Genomic DNA, 19,419 nt, shown 5'->3' with positions numbered 1-19,419 from the left:
ATATCCCAGCTTTTTTAACACAATATTCTTCTGGTGGTTGGGAATCATGTAATATCACAACCTCCAAAAAAAATCAAAACTGAAAATGTAAAATAAGATATTCAGAAAATTTATAACCGAAAAAGAAGATTATTTCAGGAACTGGAAAGAAGACCAACTAGCTCTCACATATTATTCAGCTAGGCAGCTAGGTGGTATATATAGTACATAGAATTCTGAAGGTGGTGTTTGGCAGAACTGAAGTAGTTTAAATACTGCTTCAGGTACTTTAGCTGTGTGACCCTAGAGAAGTCACTTAATATTTGGGTGCCTCAATTTTCTCAATTTTAAAATGGGGCAATAACCTCAACCTTCTAAGGTGGTTGTGAGCCTCAAATGAGAGAATATATGTAAAGTACTTTGGAACCTTTAAAGCTCTATGTAAATATTACATAATATTTATTATAGAAATAATAAACTTTTATTACTTATGCAAAACTCTGAAGGTCCTATGAGACTATATAATGATAAAGAAATCCAATAACAAACTTTATTAAATGATTTTTGTTCCAGGACTATAAATCAGGTGAGCTAGAAGCCCACTGGCAGTAGGAAAAGGAATTGTCAGCAAAATTAGCACTAACATAAGTACAGAGTAGATTTGCAGCCTAGATCCTGTATTTTAGAGGCACAAGATGGAAAGAAGGTAGAGCTCTCCCCTGAGAAAGTCCCAGGTTGTATATATAACAAGTAATTATTTTTATATAAATTGTACCTCAGATGTATTTGTCCCAGTTTTGTCACATCTTTCAGTATTTTGGTTTTCTAATGTAAACTAATAACTATAAAATAAAACTGGGAAACCCAAATGCTTAAGAATGTATGTCATCATACCCCACTCATTTTAAAGAATGTATTAATTTTTTAGAATTCATTTCAAATTTTAAGATCCAGATTTTCTCCTCTCCTATTCCTTTCCCATCAACTGAGAAGGCAAATAATATATCAATTATACATTGCAATCATACAAATCACTTCTATATTGGCTGTATTTCTTTTTAGAAAACAAGAAAAACAAAGTAACAAAATTATACTTTAATTTTATTTCAATTCATCAATTTTTCTCTCTGGAGATGGTTGCATTTTTTTTATCATGAATCCTTTGAAATTTTTGGATCACTGTATTGTCAAAGTATCCAAGTCTTTCACAGTTGATTATCTTTATAACACTGCTGCTATTGTGCACAATGATCTTCCAGATTTTCTTACTTCCATTTTGCCTCATTCATATAGATCTTGCCATGTTGCTGGTAATGTTATGCAAGAGGGGAGACAAGGGTCTTTTAGGTATGCAAAAGGGACTTGGAATTATTGGATCAATTTAAATTCTCAAATCCAGTTTTCCTGGAGGGTTGGGTTATGGTTCTAACACATAGTGGCAAAAGAATTTCTGGCTTACATTTGCTGTCCTGTAATAAAAGAAAAACTGTGATGGAAAAGAAACCCTGGCTCAGACTTCTTGCTACCATGTGTAATCAGAATGATGCATGGTTAGTGGCAGTGCAGAGAGTTGTGGGAATCCCCCTTTTGATCAGAAGCACAGGACCAACATGAAAGAATTCATGAACCCGAAATATTAGTGGCAAAAAAGGAATTTTTACTGGCACTGAGAAGTCAGCTTTGCTAGGAAGACTGACTTCCTCAGTGGCAAAATCCTGGTAGGGAATAGAGGTTAGCACTGAGAAGAGAATGTCTCTTCACAGAGGGCAAGAGTCCTGGTAGGCAGCAGTGCCAAAAGGGAGAGGTCCCTTAGCAAATGCCTACTTTCTTCTCTGGACTTCTACAAGGATCTGGAGTTTAGAACTGTCTTTTTTAGAAGTCTGAAGCTAAAACTTTCAGTTGAAAAGAAAGGCAATGTCCCCAGTCCTAGATACTTATCAATATCAGGCCCAGATCTCCAATTGAATGAAAATCACTCTAAGGCTTTCTGAATGGGGATCAGGCTACCATTGGGGGTGGGAGGGTACCCAGCCTGGAAAATATGCCTTCTTCTAGACTCTCTGGAGTTTAGGAGGCCAGGAATCAAAAGGGACACAATTTCAGAGTGATTATTTTAGATTAAAGGGGACAAAGTTTCACTCCTGTCAAGAAGACACTGAATCAATCACCCCAATTGCGTTAGCAAGGTTGGGAAACAAATGTTAGCTCTTGTTCTGATCAGCTGTTAAAAGTTCTCTTCCCTTCTGAAACATTTACCCTTGGCTTCCCCTCCTTTCCTTTAATTCCATTTTTCTATACTACCTATATATTTGTAGTCTATATAAGGTTATTGAAGGTAGTGCCCTAGGCTCTCCTTTTTTTTAATGTACAGATGAGTCTATGCTCTAAGCATTATAAAAAATCTGCAGATAATTCTCTATTGTGCCAATGATTGACATCAGTACCTAATCAATGAACCCTCAGTTAAATCTATCTAAATAATTTAAATAATTGCTTGTCCAAAGTAATTGTTAGACCACTGAAGATAATCAAAAACAGATAAGACTAAAAATTTAAGGAAATATTATAAAGAGTCAAGCGAAGGAAAGAAAGAACATTCCACTGATTAAATTCCACATTTCCCTACAAATGATCAATTTTGTGGGGAGAATAACACTGAAAAATCACTGAAGTGGGGAGAGGGGAGACAAAAGATACTTGTTTTTGTCCAATTTGCTGATCTTCATGATCCTATGTGGGGGTTTTTTCAACAAAGACAGGATTATTTTGACATTTCTTCCTCCAATTCATTGTATGAGCAAGGAAACTGCGACAAAAAAAAGGTTAAGTAACCTGCCCTGGGTCACATAGCTAATAAATGTCTGAGGTCACATTTTCTCTCAGCTACTTCTGACTCCAGAGAGTTCTCTCTCCACTGTACCTCCCAGGTGTCTCACTGGCAATATTCCTAAATGTTACTAAAATCCTAATCTAGGGAACTAAAAGAGATTGGAAATGAGGAGGTAAAGCTCATACAGGATAATGATGTTTGCCTAATATGGCACTTTATTGGTCAGGATGCGGTTATTTCTCCATGCCAAGGAGCAGCCAATAGACTTCATATAACCCTGAGTTACCTACAGAGACTAACTATCGGAAGTGACTGTCGGTGGGCTGGGAAACCCCACGGCGGCAGTGTCCCTTGGATCATTTGGTCTCATTCTCAAACGTGCACTCCCACACTACCCGATCACTTAGGGTAAGATCTCAGAAGACTAGAAGTCTGGAAACTCAAATAAGTATAAACAAAGAAACCGCAAGAAGCACCAATGATGACAAAATCCTTCTTGACGGCTCGGTAGCTTAGGGTCTACAGGAAATGAACCCGTTCGTGTTCAAGTATGGGAATACTGCAAGTTCCTTAACCAATATTGGCCCTCACTATTCCATCCCGACCTAAATTTCAAATGCTAATTAGACAATCTGGAAATCGCTTGGGGTGTAGAGATAAACTCTTTTCTTCTCCGCGTTGCCGTTGGAACTGGCACTCACAGGGTTTGCTTCCAGCAGTTATCATTCCCTGTCACAGACAAGTAGATCTTTTCTTCTGGTATCAGCAGTTCTGAGAGGTCCGAAGCGTGGAGGCGCAAACTTACCCAATTCTGCTGGTTATGTGTCGTCAAGAACACTAAACAATGTGAGATGATGACTCTCACTGTGCGGATAGGGCCTGGGCGCCGTTTCCACATGGACCATTAGGGCCACAGGCCCTAGGCCGAACTGCCGAACAAAAAGATTAGCGAGTAGGTGGTTTCTAGCCTTTAGCAGAGTCTGCCACTTACAGACTGGTTTCTAAAGGGTTTCTATTCATCCCTTCTTTATTACTTACATTCATTTTTTACTGTCACCCCAAGTCTGTAAAACGTAGCATTCAACAATGATTTCCCCGGAATGCAGCCACACAGCTGCCACTTCGGAGTCCTCCCTGCCCTTCGGTGCCTCGCCCACCAGTGCGGGAGAGCTTTTCTCTCTACAGAGACCTATAAGAAAAGAGCCTTTACTAGAGCGCAAAGGGTTAGAGAGCGTTCTAGGCATTATAAAGCGAAGGTTTGTCAGCACGCATGCGCAACTTCAACGCCCGTTTAGTGCGCGCGCAACCCTTCTGCCATCATGGAAAGCGATTGTCGGCTTCAAGACACGTTTTTTGTGTGAAGCCAGAGTGGACCCAAGGCCCAAAGCCCAGGTATTTAGGGACTTTAGCGTTTTGTCTTTGAGTCTGTGGCTGGAGCAGCCAGAGGTGATGAGGGATGCAGATATGCTGCTGCCCCGAGCGCGGGGCGAGCGTAGGGAGGGCTGGGGGTGGGGTTCCTTTTTGCGCATGTGCAGAGCCCTGACCTTCGGCTCGGGGCTGTGCCCCGGCTTCCGTACTCTCTCTTTGCCCAAACAGTGAGTTCTGAACCGCAGACTCGGACTTGCCAGGGGCTCGGGGGTGGTGGGCGAAGCGGCTGGCTGTTTGCTCCTCGCTCCTATAAGGGCGTGAGAAAGGACTTGAACCGGCCCTTTCGTGGTCGATGATTGTCTTTTTCTCGATATATTTCTTACAAAGGACAAGTGTGGCGCTCTGCCCTAATACGCCTCTGACCCGTTTCGTCCTTGCAGCGCCTCCTCTTACGGGAAGAGTGCTTTGTTGGAGCTAATGGTTCTCTTGGTTGGCCGAACACCACCTCAGAATGCTCCGGAGCCCGTCTCCGGTAAAACGTATACTTTTAATCAGTAAGTCTCAGTCCTGCGAACGCGTGCACTTCTTTCCAGCGTGGAGTACTTGGTGTCGGTCTCTTGAAAGCCCGGGTTCTTCCCGTGCATCCGTGACTGTCCCGAGAGAACTTTGTTCGTTGGCTGTCCAAGATACTAGTGAATGAAGCGCGTCTTATGCCATTTGTATGTGCAGGGCCGCCTGCCATTTCTGAGGAACTCGGGAACCGAAGCTACCCCGTCCCTCTTGTAGATTCTTCCTGTCTCTGCCCAGCGGACAGCCTGAGGTACCCAGGGGAGGGTTGTCTGCGAGGAGATCGCTGTCTGGGTGTTGGAGCGCCTGGAGGAGGCCGGCCCAGCGGGAGACTTAGGGTTTGGGGCGGAGCCTTAGAGACTGGGAGGAACGATTCCCAAGTCCCGCTGGGAAGCTCAGAAGTTGTCACAACTAAATAGAACGTCAGAGCCTTCAGAGATATTTGGGAGGAGGTGACTGAAGGATCTTGACACATTCTTTAGGAAAGAAATTAAAATCACAAAAAAGAATGGCCGGGAATTTTTGGTCTTGGGGCTGAGAGGTGAATTCTCCCCTTTGGCTCAGAAAGAGGAAGAGGGATGCCTAGTGTGAGGTGTATGGCAAGTCGGCCGATGATTCGCTAGTCCTGATTTATTCCCTTTCACCAACTAGTGCCCTTTACTCTCCACATCCACACTAACATTTCCTGGTTGTCCCCTGCCACTTTTCCTTATTTTTGTGATGTAATTTGTTTCCTGTTGAGAAACCTTTAGGCAAGCATTATCCCTCCCAATATAAGGGGTGACGGGCTCTGAGAGGTAGTTGCTTTTTTAAAAAGCCAGACTAGAATCTAGGAATATCAAATCAAGTTCTCTTTCACTGCCTTAGGCCATGCTGATGATCTGCTGTAAACAATTTTATTTATAAAACTGTTTTCTCCAAAGAACTACGTGACTTGCTCATAAATTTTTTGAGTGAGCCAGGGGAATTAGAATATTGCCATTAAGTAAAGAAGTTACCAAGATGCAAAAAACAAGTACTTCAAACTTCACATATTGAGGAAGGTAGGAGGATGCAAAAGGTTATATGTGGTATCATAGGAAGAAAAGGTTAGCGTCATATGACTCGGTTTTAAATCTCAACATTGCTCCTTTAATCTTAAGAAAGGGGCTTAGTCTCACTGAGCTCTTCACTCATCTTGAAAATAACAAACTTTGATTAAATAACCTCCAAATAGATGGACCTAAAGGGGGATGGGGTATATGCTCAAATAATTATAATATAAGGTATATGATGGGGGCAAATTAGGGATCACTAAGAAATGGTCTTATGGCAAAAATATTTTGGGGAAATAAATAGGAATAAATGTAAAATAACATGCTGAGTTTTAAAAAACTTCACGGTAACTTTAAAAATGATGGACAACTAAACAATGGTGGCAAGGTCTGGAGAAAAAGACTTGGATGTTTTATTGAATAGTGAACACCAAATGAGTTTACAGTACAACGTGGCAATCTAAAAACCTACTTCAATACTGAGCTGTGTTAAGAAGTATAATGTCTAGAATTTGAGAGATTGTGATAGTATTTTATCTCTGAGCTGATCAGATTGTAGTGTTTAATTCTAGACATCACATTTGGTGAAGGGCATTACAAAGTTACAACTTTTCTAGAGAAGATCAAGATGAAATGGCAACCAGAGAGCATGCCTCTGTTATTAAATTCTGTGTGAAATTTAGCAAAGTGATCTAGGAAAATTTGAGAAAAGAGTTTTCTCAGAAAGCTTTTGTTAAATGTCTACTATTTGCCAGGTACTATAAAGGTAACACAAGAGCTGAATGTTGGGGAGGGGGGGAAAATGTTTTCACTAATTAATAAAGATGCATGGTATATGGCCTGGATGAGAACAGAAAAGAGTTGGATATATCATTTGGCTGGAATTTAGAATGAGTAAAGAATAAAATGAAATAAGTCTAGTAAGGTAAGTAGAAGGCAAGATAATCACATTTATTTAGGATTATATAGATAGAACATTTTCACAAGATTCTTATGAAGTTTCTCTTGTAATCGAAATAATATTGTTATAGAAACATTTCTCCAACATTTGCCCAGAGACAAAAGTCTGCCAGGATTGGGATTTGAACCCAGGTCTCTTCTAACAAAATATATATCACTTTTCCACTTCTCTATATGTCACAATTGTTGCCAGGCTAAAAAGTTTCTATTTTATCTCTATCCTAATAGGGAGTCTTTGAAAGTTTTGGAACAGTGTGGCAGATCAGTTCTCTGCATTAAGTTATTTTGTCAACTATGTGAAGAATGGGTAGGAGTCAGGGAGGTGCTAGAGTCAGGAAGACTAATAAAGAGTCTATTATAGTAGTCTAGGCAGGAGATGATGTGAATGTAAAAAATAGGTTGGGGAGGGGAAGGTGGTTGCATTATGAATGGAATGGCAGAGCAGATTTGAAAGATGTCATTGAAATAAAATTAATAAAACTTGGTGACAGTTTGGTAAAAGGAGAGAGAGAGATGACTTCAAAGTTTGGTACTTGCATAGCCAAGGACAATGATAGTGCTATTAACAGAAATAGAGAAGTTAAAGGCAAAGACAGTTTCTATGAGATGTTGAATTGATAGGAATGAATATCAGATCACCAGAAGATTAAAAAGTACAGAATCTTGGGTAAGAAATAGATGATGATCCAGCAAAGGAGATTAAGGAGGAGCAGTCAGTTAGGAAAAAGGAATAAGAGAGCAATGACACAAGTCAAGAAAGTTAAGAGCATCTGAGATGAGGAAGTGGTTGAAAGGCATCTGGTAGGAAATGGATTGAATAAGAAAGTCCTAGTAACCTTAAAGAGAGCAGTTTCAGTAGAATGAAGTGGTTCTGAAATTTCTTTGACTGCCTTGTGCAGATCATTGCAATTGCTTTCAACTAGTATGTGGAAGGGTTCTAAACTAATCAGGATAGTCTCCCATATGTTCATTTCTTGTCTCCAATTCTTCCTTTTCAGGATTTTCTCCCCCAAAAGGGGAGCATTAAAGAGGAAGGAATGTCTTCTGTGTTCCTGACAGCTGGATCCCAGGTGAGTTAAAATTTCATTTCTTCCTAAAACGCCACTTAAAAGGCTCAGGAAGTAAAATGTTTACTTCTTTTGTACTTGAATTTCTTTTTTTTAAACAAAGACATTCCAAGGTCTGAGTAGCAAATGTTTTCCCTCAGATGTTTGAAACATTAATAGGCTGGTGGAAGAAATGAACATACCTGTGGAAGAGGTCATGTTAGAAAATGATGACATTAATTTTGTTGACTTGAATAATAGCTAGTTTAGAATTTATCCTGCAAAAAAATTTAAAAGTCTATGGTATTCTCAAAAAGGAAGCAATTATGTGATATGATTAAGTTATATTAATGGAAAGAAATGTCTCTTAGAAAAAAAGAGATTAAAGTGGTTAAGAATGAAGAATGACGTGAAGCTTTCCAAATGGTATAATAGTGACCTCAGTGGCAAACATTAATGTGACTATCTAGAGTGAATCCCAAAGTATATAAAAGTAATAGAACCTAAATCAGTAAAGGATTTAGCCCTTCAAGTTTACAGTTTATTTCCCCACAATAACCTGATGAAGCATAGAATGTATTATCATTTGTAGAGAAGAGATTAAGTGAATTAGCCAGGGCCTCATAGCTAGTTGTGTTGGAGTTGGGATTTGAGCTCATATCTTCCAATTCTTAGACCAGTGTCCCTTTCACTGTCCCATAATTATCTCTAAATAATACTACATCCATTGTAAAAAGGTATTCATATTCATACTTAAATGTCTAAACAATATCCTGTCTTTAAGAGTGCCAGGGGATGGCTATGATTCCTATCAAAGTGTCCATTGTCCATGATTCATATGACATAGCCTTACCAAAATTGTCCTGGAAGTCTCAGGTGGGAATTTGTTGGTACTTTTCTGAAAGCTGGATATTTATTTACATGTTCCTGACAAGGAAACCAGATTCTAAAGGCATCTCCTTCCAATGATAGTTAAATGCATGGTTTATTTTACAGTCTTACACAATAAAAAGATATGTTGGTACTTAGTTTATTACTTGCTTTCACACTGAAAGGTCACTTCTTAAAAAGACCTAAATTTTCAAAAGTTGGATATAAAAAAGAATTCACAATTGGAAGGAGGACCCTGATGGGTCAAATCTAATTTCTGAATGGTTATCACCTTTGCAATATCCTACCCATCATCATAAAACTGGTAGATCTGGAAGATCTCCTTTGAAAGTAAACCCAATAACTCCTAATCTATAGCCTGTTTCACTTCTGGACAGTTTTTTTTTTTTTTTACATTAGTATCAAATTCCCCAACACCCTTGCATTCCTAGTTCTGCCTTTTATTATGGCACTCAAAACAAATCTAATTTTTGTATCATGTGGCAATCATTCAAATACTTGAAAACAAGTATTATATTCTCACCACTAAAGCTCTTGTTTTCCAGCTTAAGCATTCCTGATTTCTTTATCTGAACTTCTCACAGCATCATGTTGAAGAAAATCTATTACTATTACTGTATTCTGCATTTAGGTACCAGTCTTCCAGAAACAGTTTAGTGTAACTTTAATCTATATCCAAGCCATTTCTAGCTTGGAGAGAGAAATTTCTAATGTTACATACTTTCTAATGAAAGCAGCCAGGTATGATTGCTCTAAAATTTTAGGTAACATAAAAATCTTGAATAAGAAAATATATCTTTTCAATTTATTTTTTAATTATAACATTTATATATATAATTATAACATTTTTTGACAGTACATATGCATAGGTAATTTTTTTTTTCTTTACAACATTATATCTCTTGTACTCCCTTCTGTTCCGAATTTTTCCCCTTCTTCCCTCCACCCCCTCTCCTAGATGGCAGGCGTTCCCATACATATTAAATATCTTATAGTATATCCTAGGTACAATGTATATGTGCAGAACCGAATTTTGTTATTGTTGTTGCAAAGGAAGAATTGTATTCCGAAGGTAAAAATGATCTGGGGAGGAAAAAAAAAAAAATGCTCACAGTTTACACTCATTTCCCAGTGTTCCTTTTCTGGGTGGAGCTGATTTTGTCTATCATTGATCAATTGGAATTGGATTAGCTCTTCTCTATGTTGAAGATATCCACTTCTATCAGAATGCATGTATAATGATCTCCTAGTTCTGCTGATTTCACTCAGCATCAGTTGATGTCTCTCCAAGCATCTCTGTATTCCTCCTGTTGGTCGTTTCTTACAGAACAATAATATTCCATAACATTTATATACCACAATTTGCCCAACCATTCTCCAATTGATGTACATCCATTCATTTTCCAGTTTCTGGCCACTACAAAAAGGGCTGCCACAAACATTTTGGCACATACAGGTCCCTTTCCCTTCTTTAGTATTTCCTTGGGATATAAGCCCAGTAGTAGCACTGCTGGGTCAAAGGGTATGCACATTTTGATAACTTTTGGGGCATAATTCCAGATTGCTCTCCAGAATGGTTGGATTCTTTCACAACTCCACCAACAATGCATCAGTGTCCCAGTTTTTCCACAGCCCCTCCAATATTTTTCATTATCTTTTCCTATCATTTTAGCCAATCTGACAGGTGTGTAGTGGTATCTCAGAGTTGTCTTAATTTGCATTTCTCTGATCAATAGTGATTTGGAACACTTTCATATGAGTGGAAATAGTTTTAATTTCATCATCTGAAAATTGTTCATATCCTTTGACCATTTATCAATTGGAGAATGGCTTGATTTCTTATAAATTAAAGTCAATTCTCTGTATATTTTGGAGATGAGGCCTTTATCAGAACCTTTAACTGTAAAAATGTTTTCCCAATTTATTACTTCCCTTCTAATCTTGTTTGCATTAGTTTTGTTTGTGCAAAAACTTTTTAATTTGATGTAATCAAAATTTTCTATTTTGTGATCAATAATAATCTCTAGTTCTCCTTTGGACACAAATTCCTTCCTCCTCCACAAGTCCGAGAGGTGATTTATTTATGATATCGTTCTTTTTGCCTAAATCTTGGACCCATTTTGATCTTATCTTAGTATGTGGTGTTAAATGTGGGTCCATACCTAGTTTCTGCCATACTGCTTTCCAGTTTTCCCAGCAGTTTTTGTCAGATAATGAATTCTTATCCCAAAAGTTGGGATCTTTGTGTTTGTCAAACACTAGATTGCTATTTTTATTTACTATCTTGCCCTGTGAACCTAACCTATTCCACTGATCAACTAGTCTATTTCTTAGCCAATCCCAATGGTTTTGGTGACTGTTGCTTTATAATATAGTTCTAGATCAGGTACAGCTAGACCATAAGAAAAGATATCTTGAAATGCAGTCTAGGATAATATTTGAGAACTGAACATAATTCCCAGTACTGGCTGCACCTCAGTCATTCCCCTTAACTAATTGATCAAGGCATGGGAGTTGGAATACTCTTTGCTCCTCATTAATACTTACAGATTTTCCTCCTATCTCCATCATTCAGTAACTTGTCCTTCTTGGAAGTTCATATCCTCTATCCAATCAAAATCCTGGTAGCGTTTGTCTACAGGCTTCAAGATGACTTTCTTCCTTCCTCAATGAGTTCTTTCAATGAGTTCTATACCTGGCTGACAATTTTTCTTTCCTCTCTAAGACCTGCTCTCATACTCGTGGACTTAAACACATATGCATATATAATATGTATATGTGTGTGTGTGTGTGTGTGTATTTTCACTTTCCCTCAAACATCCTCATCACTCAGTTCCTTTCCTTATTTACCATCATCTGTACCCCACCTCAGCCACACACAAACATGATCATACTCTTCATCTTGCTGTCACCCATAAATGTACTATCTCCATTTTCAAGAATTCTGAAGTCTCATTTTGGATTATAATCTATTTTCTTTTCATGTCTTCCTCTTTCTCTTCCTCCCCTTAGTAACCAAACCCTGTTTTTCATCCAAATCCTGACCTTCAGTCCCTTGGGACAACAATGTCTAAGAAATATATAGTTTAAAACAGAATGATAGTGTTATATTACATAGTACATCCCAATTATCTCACATTTTTTTTTTATGATTCTTTATACCTAACCAATTAAATTTAACCAAACTGAAACCTATCTATTTATAAGCATATCTTAAAATCTTGATCACATTCATTTTAACTTAGTTTGTTTCACTGGCATTTTTATTTTTTTTAATGTCCAAATGTTGAATCTTTTTTGATGATTGTTGTCAGTATATTTTCATTCTCATAGATTTCCTTCACAGTGAACTTGGTGATAACTCTTTAGTCATATATTGGAAGATTCTGTCCCTAAAAATTTAGTTAAAAATGTTGTAAACCTCAGATTATACAATGAGAATAGAGCAGATAACATTAGATCATAGAATTTAGAACTAAATGGAATCTTGAAGATTATATGGCCCACTTTTCATTTTAAGTATAAGGAAACTACTAAAGCCCAGAGAGCTGAAGGGAGTTACTAAAGTCATATAATAAATAGCAGAGCTGATCACGTTTCAAATAAGATGTTGAGTTTCAAATATACATTTTAAGAAGTGTGTTGACAAAAGTCGATAACAAATTAGTTATTCTGTGGACGCCAGAGAATAGAATTTGCTAAATAGATATATGTTATATAAATGCTCAATTCAGATCAACCAAAGAAAAAAAAAATGTAATCACAGCTCAGTTGGAATAGGTGCGTAATTTGTCTCGTCATCAAGAGAGTTTAAACGTGGGCTGGACAACCAGCTGTCAACTACAGAAACACACTTTGTATATTGCATAAGAGTCGGAACTAATTTAGACTAAGGATATAAAATCCTCTGAAGTTTTATATCATCAGTCAGCTTCAGTATTTTTTCTACTCTTTTAGGCACTTATTTAAAATTTTTAAGCACTTTCCTCTATTCTTTATGTCATGTTTCTAAATTTTCTTCATTTATAAGACTCCTTAAGGGTACCTTTTTTTTTTTAAGTGCCACAATCTTGTACAGTACTGTAAACACAATATAGTAATAAATGAATGCTTGATTTGAAAATTTTGAGTATTCTAAACATAATCAGAACTTTTTCCTGTAAATCTTATCTATATGCTGTGATGCTTTCAATTTCCTCCACTATTCCGGAGTAAAGGGAGAAGTAAGCTCATGCTAAATAACTGTATTTGGCCATTTCAGGAATCTGTGACATTCAAGGATGTGGCTGTGGACTTCACCTGGGAGGAATGGGAGGAACTAAATGTTGATCAAAGAGACCTTTACAAAGATGTAATGTTGGAAAACTACAGGAATATAATCTCACTAGGTAAGATAAGAATGACATTTCTATGTGATTTGCAATATCCATTTTTCTCAGTTTTTAAAAAGTAATACAGTCTTATAAAATGTTTGAGTTAAGCCTGAATCTTAGAGATCTGAGGTAAGGATCTTTAACACTTTGTAGTACAGGTTCTTCTTACTCTTCATTCCCATGTGAAAAATGCTTAATGTTAAATTAAAATGGGAATAATTTCATTGACTCCATGATCCTGCAGTTTTTTTCCATTCTTCAGAAGTCCTGAAGACTAATCAGTAAGACTTCATCCTGCCATAGTACTATTTCCTATTACAAAATGTCCAAACTCTTTGTCTTTTCCCTGTGAATAGGGACAAAAGTTTCTAAACCAGAGGTGATCTTCTTGTTAGAACAAGGGAAAGAGCCCTGGATGGTGAAGAGAGAAATCCCAAGAGTCATTTGTCCAGGTGAGTGAGTAAGAATTTAGGTAGAAAAGGAATCACTAATCTTCATGAGGGGTTAGTATCTTGTGTTAGTTGGGTAACTTTCAGAGCTCCCCAATTCTATTAAAGATCAAATTCATTTTGATTTGTGTTCTTTTATACTTTAATTGGGATCTTAGATATTTTCCAGTACAATTTGCCACATATGGGAATTCTTTCTCTAGATATTTAGCTGATAATTATTGAGTCATTGTTTGAATATTGATTGTTGAATATTGATCATTGGTATAGTACCTATTATATTGGGAAAGTAGAAAATTCTCTTTTTTGAATAGCTTTATTTGATTTTTATTATATTGAACATTCTAATTTTCCCTTTTGGAATAAAGAAGGAGGAGACTAAATCCCCCTTTGTAAAATTCCCTCCAAATATTTGAAGACCACCATCATGTTCCTCTTAAATGTTGTTTTTTTCCCTTTGTCTTTCAGTGCATCTCTCAAGATTCAGAGGTGACCTTTTTACCTAATCTTAACTCCTTCCCTATATTCTGATTTTTATCTTTTACTATTTTTTCATTGACCTTCATCTTCTGATTATTCCTTCTGATCTTCAGTTTCTCCTTATTACAATCTAATTTTGCACTTAATTCAACTTCTAGATACATATTATGGTCAGTTTAATTTAACCTGATGAACATCACTTTCCTCAGCTATAAAAAAGATAAGTATGTCAGGAAAGAATAATTTCACTATCTGTCTCAATCAGTATTTATTAAGCACCAACTACATACCAGACATTACTAAGTGCTAGGGATAGAAATTTTTAAAAAGAAAGACAGCCTCTGCCTTCAAGGAACTTAAATCTAATGGGAGAAGACAAATAAAGGAGGACATTGGTGAGAAAGGTATGGATCATTAGGATATGGGGGAAAAGTCAGAGAATTCTTAAAGTAAATTAACCAGGTGAGAAATGAGGAAAAGTTTTGAGCTGAGCTGTCTACTTAAGTGGAGGTTGTGGAGTTCATTGTTCTACCTCCAGGTGGTTTCACAGCATTGTAAGGAAAATGCCTTAGAATACTGTATTGTGTGAGTGTCTGTGTATGTGTCTGTGTGTATGTGTGTATGTGTGTGTGTGTTGCTATAAATAAATCATGGAATTTTTTTTTAATATAACTTTTTATTGACAACATATGTATGGGTAATTTTTACAACATTGTCCCTTGCACTTCTGTTTCAACTTTTCCCCTTCCCTCCGTCCACCCCCTCCCCTAGATGGCAGGCAGTCTCATATATGTTAAAAATGTTAAATTATATCTTAGATACAATATATGTATGCAGATCTGTACAGTTCTCTTATTGCACAAGAAAAATTGGATTCAAAAGGTAAAAATAACCTGGGAAGAAAAACAAAAATGTAAGTAGCCCACATTCATTTCCCAGTGTTCCTTCTCTGGGTGTAGCTGATTCTGTCCATCATTGATCAATTGGAACTGTATTGGATCTTCTCTTTGTCGAAGATAATCCACTTCCAGCAGAATACATCCTCATACAATATTGTTGTTGAAGTGTATAATAATCTCCTGGTTCTGCTCATTTCACTTAGCATCAGTTCATGTAAGTCTCTCCAGCCTTTCTGTATTCATTCTGCTGGTCATTTCTTAACAGAACAATAATATTCCATAATATTCACATACCACAGTTTACTCAGCCATTCTCCAGTTGATGAGCATCCACTCAGTTTCCAGTTTCTTGCCCCAACCAAAAGAGCTGCCACAAACATTTTTGCATATGTGGGTCCCTTTCCCTTCTTTAAGATCTCTTTGGGATATAAGCCCAGTAGTAGCACTGCTGGATCAAAGAGTATGCACAGTTTGATAACTTTTTGAGCATAGTTCCAAATTGCTCTCCAGAATGGCTGGATTGGGTTACGACTCCATCAACAATGCATCAGTGTCCCAGTTTTGCGGTATACCCTCCAACATTCGTCACTATCTTTTTCTGTCATCTTAGCCAATCTGACAGGTGTATAGTGGTATCTCTGAGTTATCTTAATTTGCATTTCTCTGATTATTAGTGAAAATCATGGAATCTTAAGAGTTAGATGACACCTTAATGGTTATCTTTCCCAGCCTCTTTTTGAAGCATGCATCTCATTTATGACATCCCTAATATTTAACATCTCAGAGACCTGCAGTGATAAGTAACTTATGCTTAGGTGGCCCTATTTTTGAACAAATCTCTTTTTAGTAATTTTTTACTTAGGTAAGAGTATGTGAGAGAGAAATTTGAAGCCAAAGGTATTAATTCATAAGAAATATGCAGTGGAGAAGAAGGCTCTTGATTTTAATTGGAATTTGAAAATGCTTTAATCTGAATTCATTTTTTATTCTTACAGGAGAGAGATATCATAAATGTGATACATGTGAAAAAAATTTCAAACATATTTCTCGTCTAATTAAACACCAGAGAACTTGTACAGAGAAGAAATTTACTGAAGTTAATGGCTATGAAAAATCATTTTTACAGCAGACCCACCATGCCCAAAATCAGAGCATTTATACTGGAGAGAAACCTCATAAATGTAATGAATGTGGAAAAGCTTTTAACAGAACTGCACATCTTAAATTACATCAGAGAATTCATACTGGAGAAAAACCCTATCAATGTAATGAATGTGGAAAGACTTTCAACCAGAATGCACACCTTACTCAGCATCGGAAAGTTCATATCAGAGGTGATCCCTATACATGTAGTGAGTGTAAGAAAACTTTCCGTCACCCTTCATCCCTTGTTCAACATCAACGAATTCACACTGGAGAGAGACCTTATAAATGTTATGAATGTGGACTAACTTTCAGGTTATATGTATATCTTACTCTACATCAGAGAATCCATACTGGAGAAAAACCCTATAAATGTAATGAATGTGGGAGAACATTTAGGTTGCGTTCAATCCTCAATCAACATCAGAAAATTCATACTGGAGAAAAACCCCATAAGTGTAATGAATGTGGAAAAGCCTTTAGTAGAATTTCATTCCTTACTGGACATCAGAGAATTCATACTGGAGAGAATCCATATGTCTGTAAAGAATGTGGGAAGGCCTTCAAACAGAGATCATCCCTCAACCAACATCGGAGAATCCACACTGGAGAGAGGCCCTACAAATGTAATATCTGTGGAAGAGCTTTCACTGGTCGGACGCAATTTAAGCAGCATTACAGAAGGCACACTGGGGAGAGACCCTATAAATGTAATGAATGTGGGAAAGCCTTCAGTGGAACTCCATTCCTCAAAAGACACCAGAAACTTCATACTGGAGAGAGACCTTACAAATGTGATAAATGTGAAAAGACTTATAGGCTGGAAGAAAATCTTGTGCAACATCAAAGAATCCATTCTAAAGTGAAACCTTACAAATGTATTGAGTGTGGGAAAGCCTTTGCCTATAGAACATGCCTTACTCGACATGAAAGAATACATAATAGAGACAAATCCTATGAATCTGGAAAAACTCCCAATCAAATTTCATACCTTACCCCAAGTCAGAGAAATACTAGAAAGAAATCTTTTCAATGTACCAAATGTGGAAAAGCTTTCAGTTATAGTGCAGCCTACATTAGACATCAGAAACTTCACAGTGGAGAATAGCCATGTGAACAAAGAAAAAACAGCTTTTACAAAAAAAGTCATTTTTACTATTTCATTTCTCTCTTTTATACATTTTGGCTACTCTCCAAAAGCTGCCAGATTGAGTACATCTGATTGAGATATGTGCTATTCTACAGAGGAAAATGATAAACAGATATTTGAGGCATTATTAAAAAAAAAAAAACTACTAAAAGAAATAAACCTCATTCCTTTAAGAAAACAATGTAATTTAATAAGAACCTTTGAAAACAATGAAAATGAGCAAATATAATTATCACATATGAGTCATGATCATTGAAAAACTGTGAATATAATATAAGCCAAATTTTTTGTTCACATAGGTATAATTATAGTTGGAAATTACATTCCTGACAACTGATGCTAAACTTTTTATAGAAGTAACATTTTATTTAATGAGCTACATGTGATAGAGCTTAACAAATCCAATCTAAACTATATAAATCGATATAACACTAACTAAAGACAATTTTGAATAATCTCTTTGAGGTAGGGGCAATATTTTTTTTTAGCCATATTATTACATAAAGAGTAATTGGGAGGCATGCTTTGTTGGTTGAGAATGAACTGCAAATTTTAAGTTGATGAATGAACTTTTATTATTGTGCTCAAATTAATTGGCAGCTTTCTTGAGGGATAGATTTCATTCTCTTCTGTAAACTATAAAGCAAGTGTTTCTTAGGGAGGAAATATCCAGGCCTGTAGAAATCATGGGCAAAGCTAGGCAGAGAAACCTTTATTTAAAGTTTAGATAACATCTAGTACCTAGCTTAGTCTAGTGTGATTAAGTAGTACTTTTTCATAGTTATACTTGCATATTGTTTCCAAGTGTGTATACCCATTTCTTAGCAAACACAAAATACTGAAAAGATGATGGTGTGAAAGAACTGAGATACATGCCATCTTTTCAATAGACTAAGGAATTTAACATGGTTTATTTTAGGAGTGGAAATAGATATGGCAGAATAAGATGAATTTCATTCCCTTTGATGATATTAACAGCAAAAAAAAAAAAAGTTTCAAATAGCAGAATAAATTGAATTTTAAGTTTTAACAGTGAGCAGTCACAGCAAGAGTGCTTTCTAATGGCTAGCATAGCTAAACATGCAGTGTTCATCACTAAGAGATTGCTACTTGGGGATAAGTTATCTGGCCATGGCAACCCATGAAACAAAAATGGAAGGTGACTCCTACTGTAGTGGTAGTGGGAGAATGTGGGAAAAGAGGAAAGAGTACTAAAAATCACAAATTTTAAACATCAATAAAATTTAACTTGGCCGTGGACACCCTAAATGTGAGGCACTTTTATGATGATTAACAAGTAGACATATTACAGAAGGAACTAAATTTTGTTGGTGTTGACATTATTGGTATAAAAAATTTGACTGAAATAAAAGAATGATTTTCAAGTCTTGAGAAAAAATTAGAGAAATTGTTAATTAGTTTTACTCTATTCCCAAAGGTAGCAAGGTGTTTCCTGGAATATTTATTACATATAATATCGTTTCTGTTAAAGGCAGAGAATAAAGAACTAAAAAAAAGACATATGGGCCTATGTACACACTAGAGCCTCTAGATCAGTGGACCTCAAACTTTTTAAATAGGGGGCCAGTTCACTGTCCCTCAAGACTGTTGGAGGGCTGAACTATTGTAAAAACAAAAGCTCACACTCTGTCACCACCCCTCAGCCCATTTGCCATAACCCAGAGGGTGCCACATAAACATCCTCAGTGGCCGCATCTGGCCCACTGGCCATAGTTTGAGAACCTCTGCTCTAGATCAAATGTTCATAATTCTGAATAAATGGTGATGGGTGAAGGACCCCTTTGGTTGTCAGCTAACCTCTATTTGGGCTACAGAATATTATTTTATGTATATAAAAACATAAAAATTACACCTATATGGACATAAAACATGTTTAAATAATACTTTGATACATCAATAATAAGGGTATAGAAGTAAAGATGGTTGAAACAAAAATCAAACCCATCTCAATACATATAGTGTAGCAATAAAGAAGGTAACGACATAACACTGAAGCCTCACATCTATGATATTTTGAGGAAAAAAAGATGTGTTTATGTTTATATAAATATGATCACCATGAAATAACATATTTTTTAAAAATGGAATTATATTTTGACAGGAAATGCCTAATGGGATCATTTCTAAATTGTTTATATTCAGACTATTGAGTCATTAAAGCAAAAATCAAAATACGAAACTAAAGGAAAATTTTAAAAAGAATATATATTACCATTAAATCTGCTCAGT

The 19,419-nt window shown here is 36.6% G+C and overlaps 1 protein-coding gene across 6 annotated transcripts; it reads left to right on the top strand.

The window, feature by feature from the left end:
* Nucleotides 1-3,851: 3,851 nt before the first annotated feature.
* LOC141557459 (uncharacterized) lies at nt 3,852-18,429 on the top strand. Of its 6 annotated transcripts, none has more exons than XM_074293158.1 (6): nt 4,099-4,201; nt 4,618-4,997; nt 7,737-7,808; nt 12,937-13,063; nt 13,405-13,500; nt 15,872-18,429. In XM_074293158.1, the coding sequence occupies exons 3-6, from the start codon at nt 7,776-7,778 to the stop codon at nt 17,125-17,127; spliced, it is 1,512 nt and encodes a 503-aa protein (XP_074149259.1). In that variant the 5' UTR covers nt 4,099-4,201; nt 4,618-4,997; nt 7,737-7,775; the 3' UTR covers nt 17,128-18,429. The 6 variants fall into 6 exon arrangements, with proteins under 6 accessions (XP_074149257.1, XP_074149259.1, XP_074149262.1 ...); XM_074293161.1 differs by having other exon boundaries at nt 4,113-4,201; nt 4,618-4,731; XM_074293159.1 differs by having other exon boundaries at nt 4,120-4,201; nt 4,907-4,997.
* Nucleotides 18,430-19,419: the final 990 nt, after the last annotated feature.

This window comes from Sminthopsis crassicaudata, chromosome 2 (genome assembly GCF_048593235.1).
Source record: "Sminthopsis crassicaudata isolate SCR6 chromosome 2, ASM4859323v1, whole genome shotgun sequence".
NCBI lineage: Eukaryota > Metazoa > Chordata > Mammalia > Dasyuromorphia > Dasyuridae > Sminthopsis > Sminthopsis crassicaudata.
This window is presented reverse-complemented; position numbering and strand designations above follow the sequence as displayed.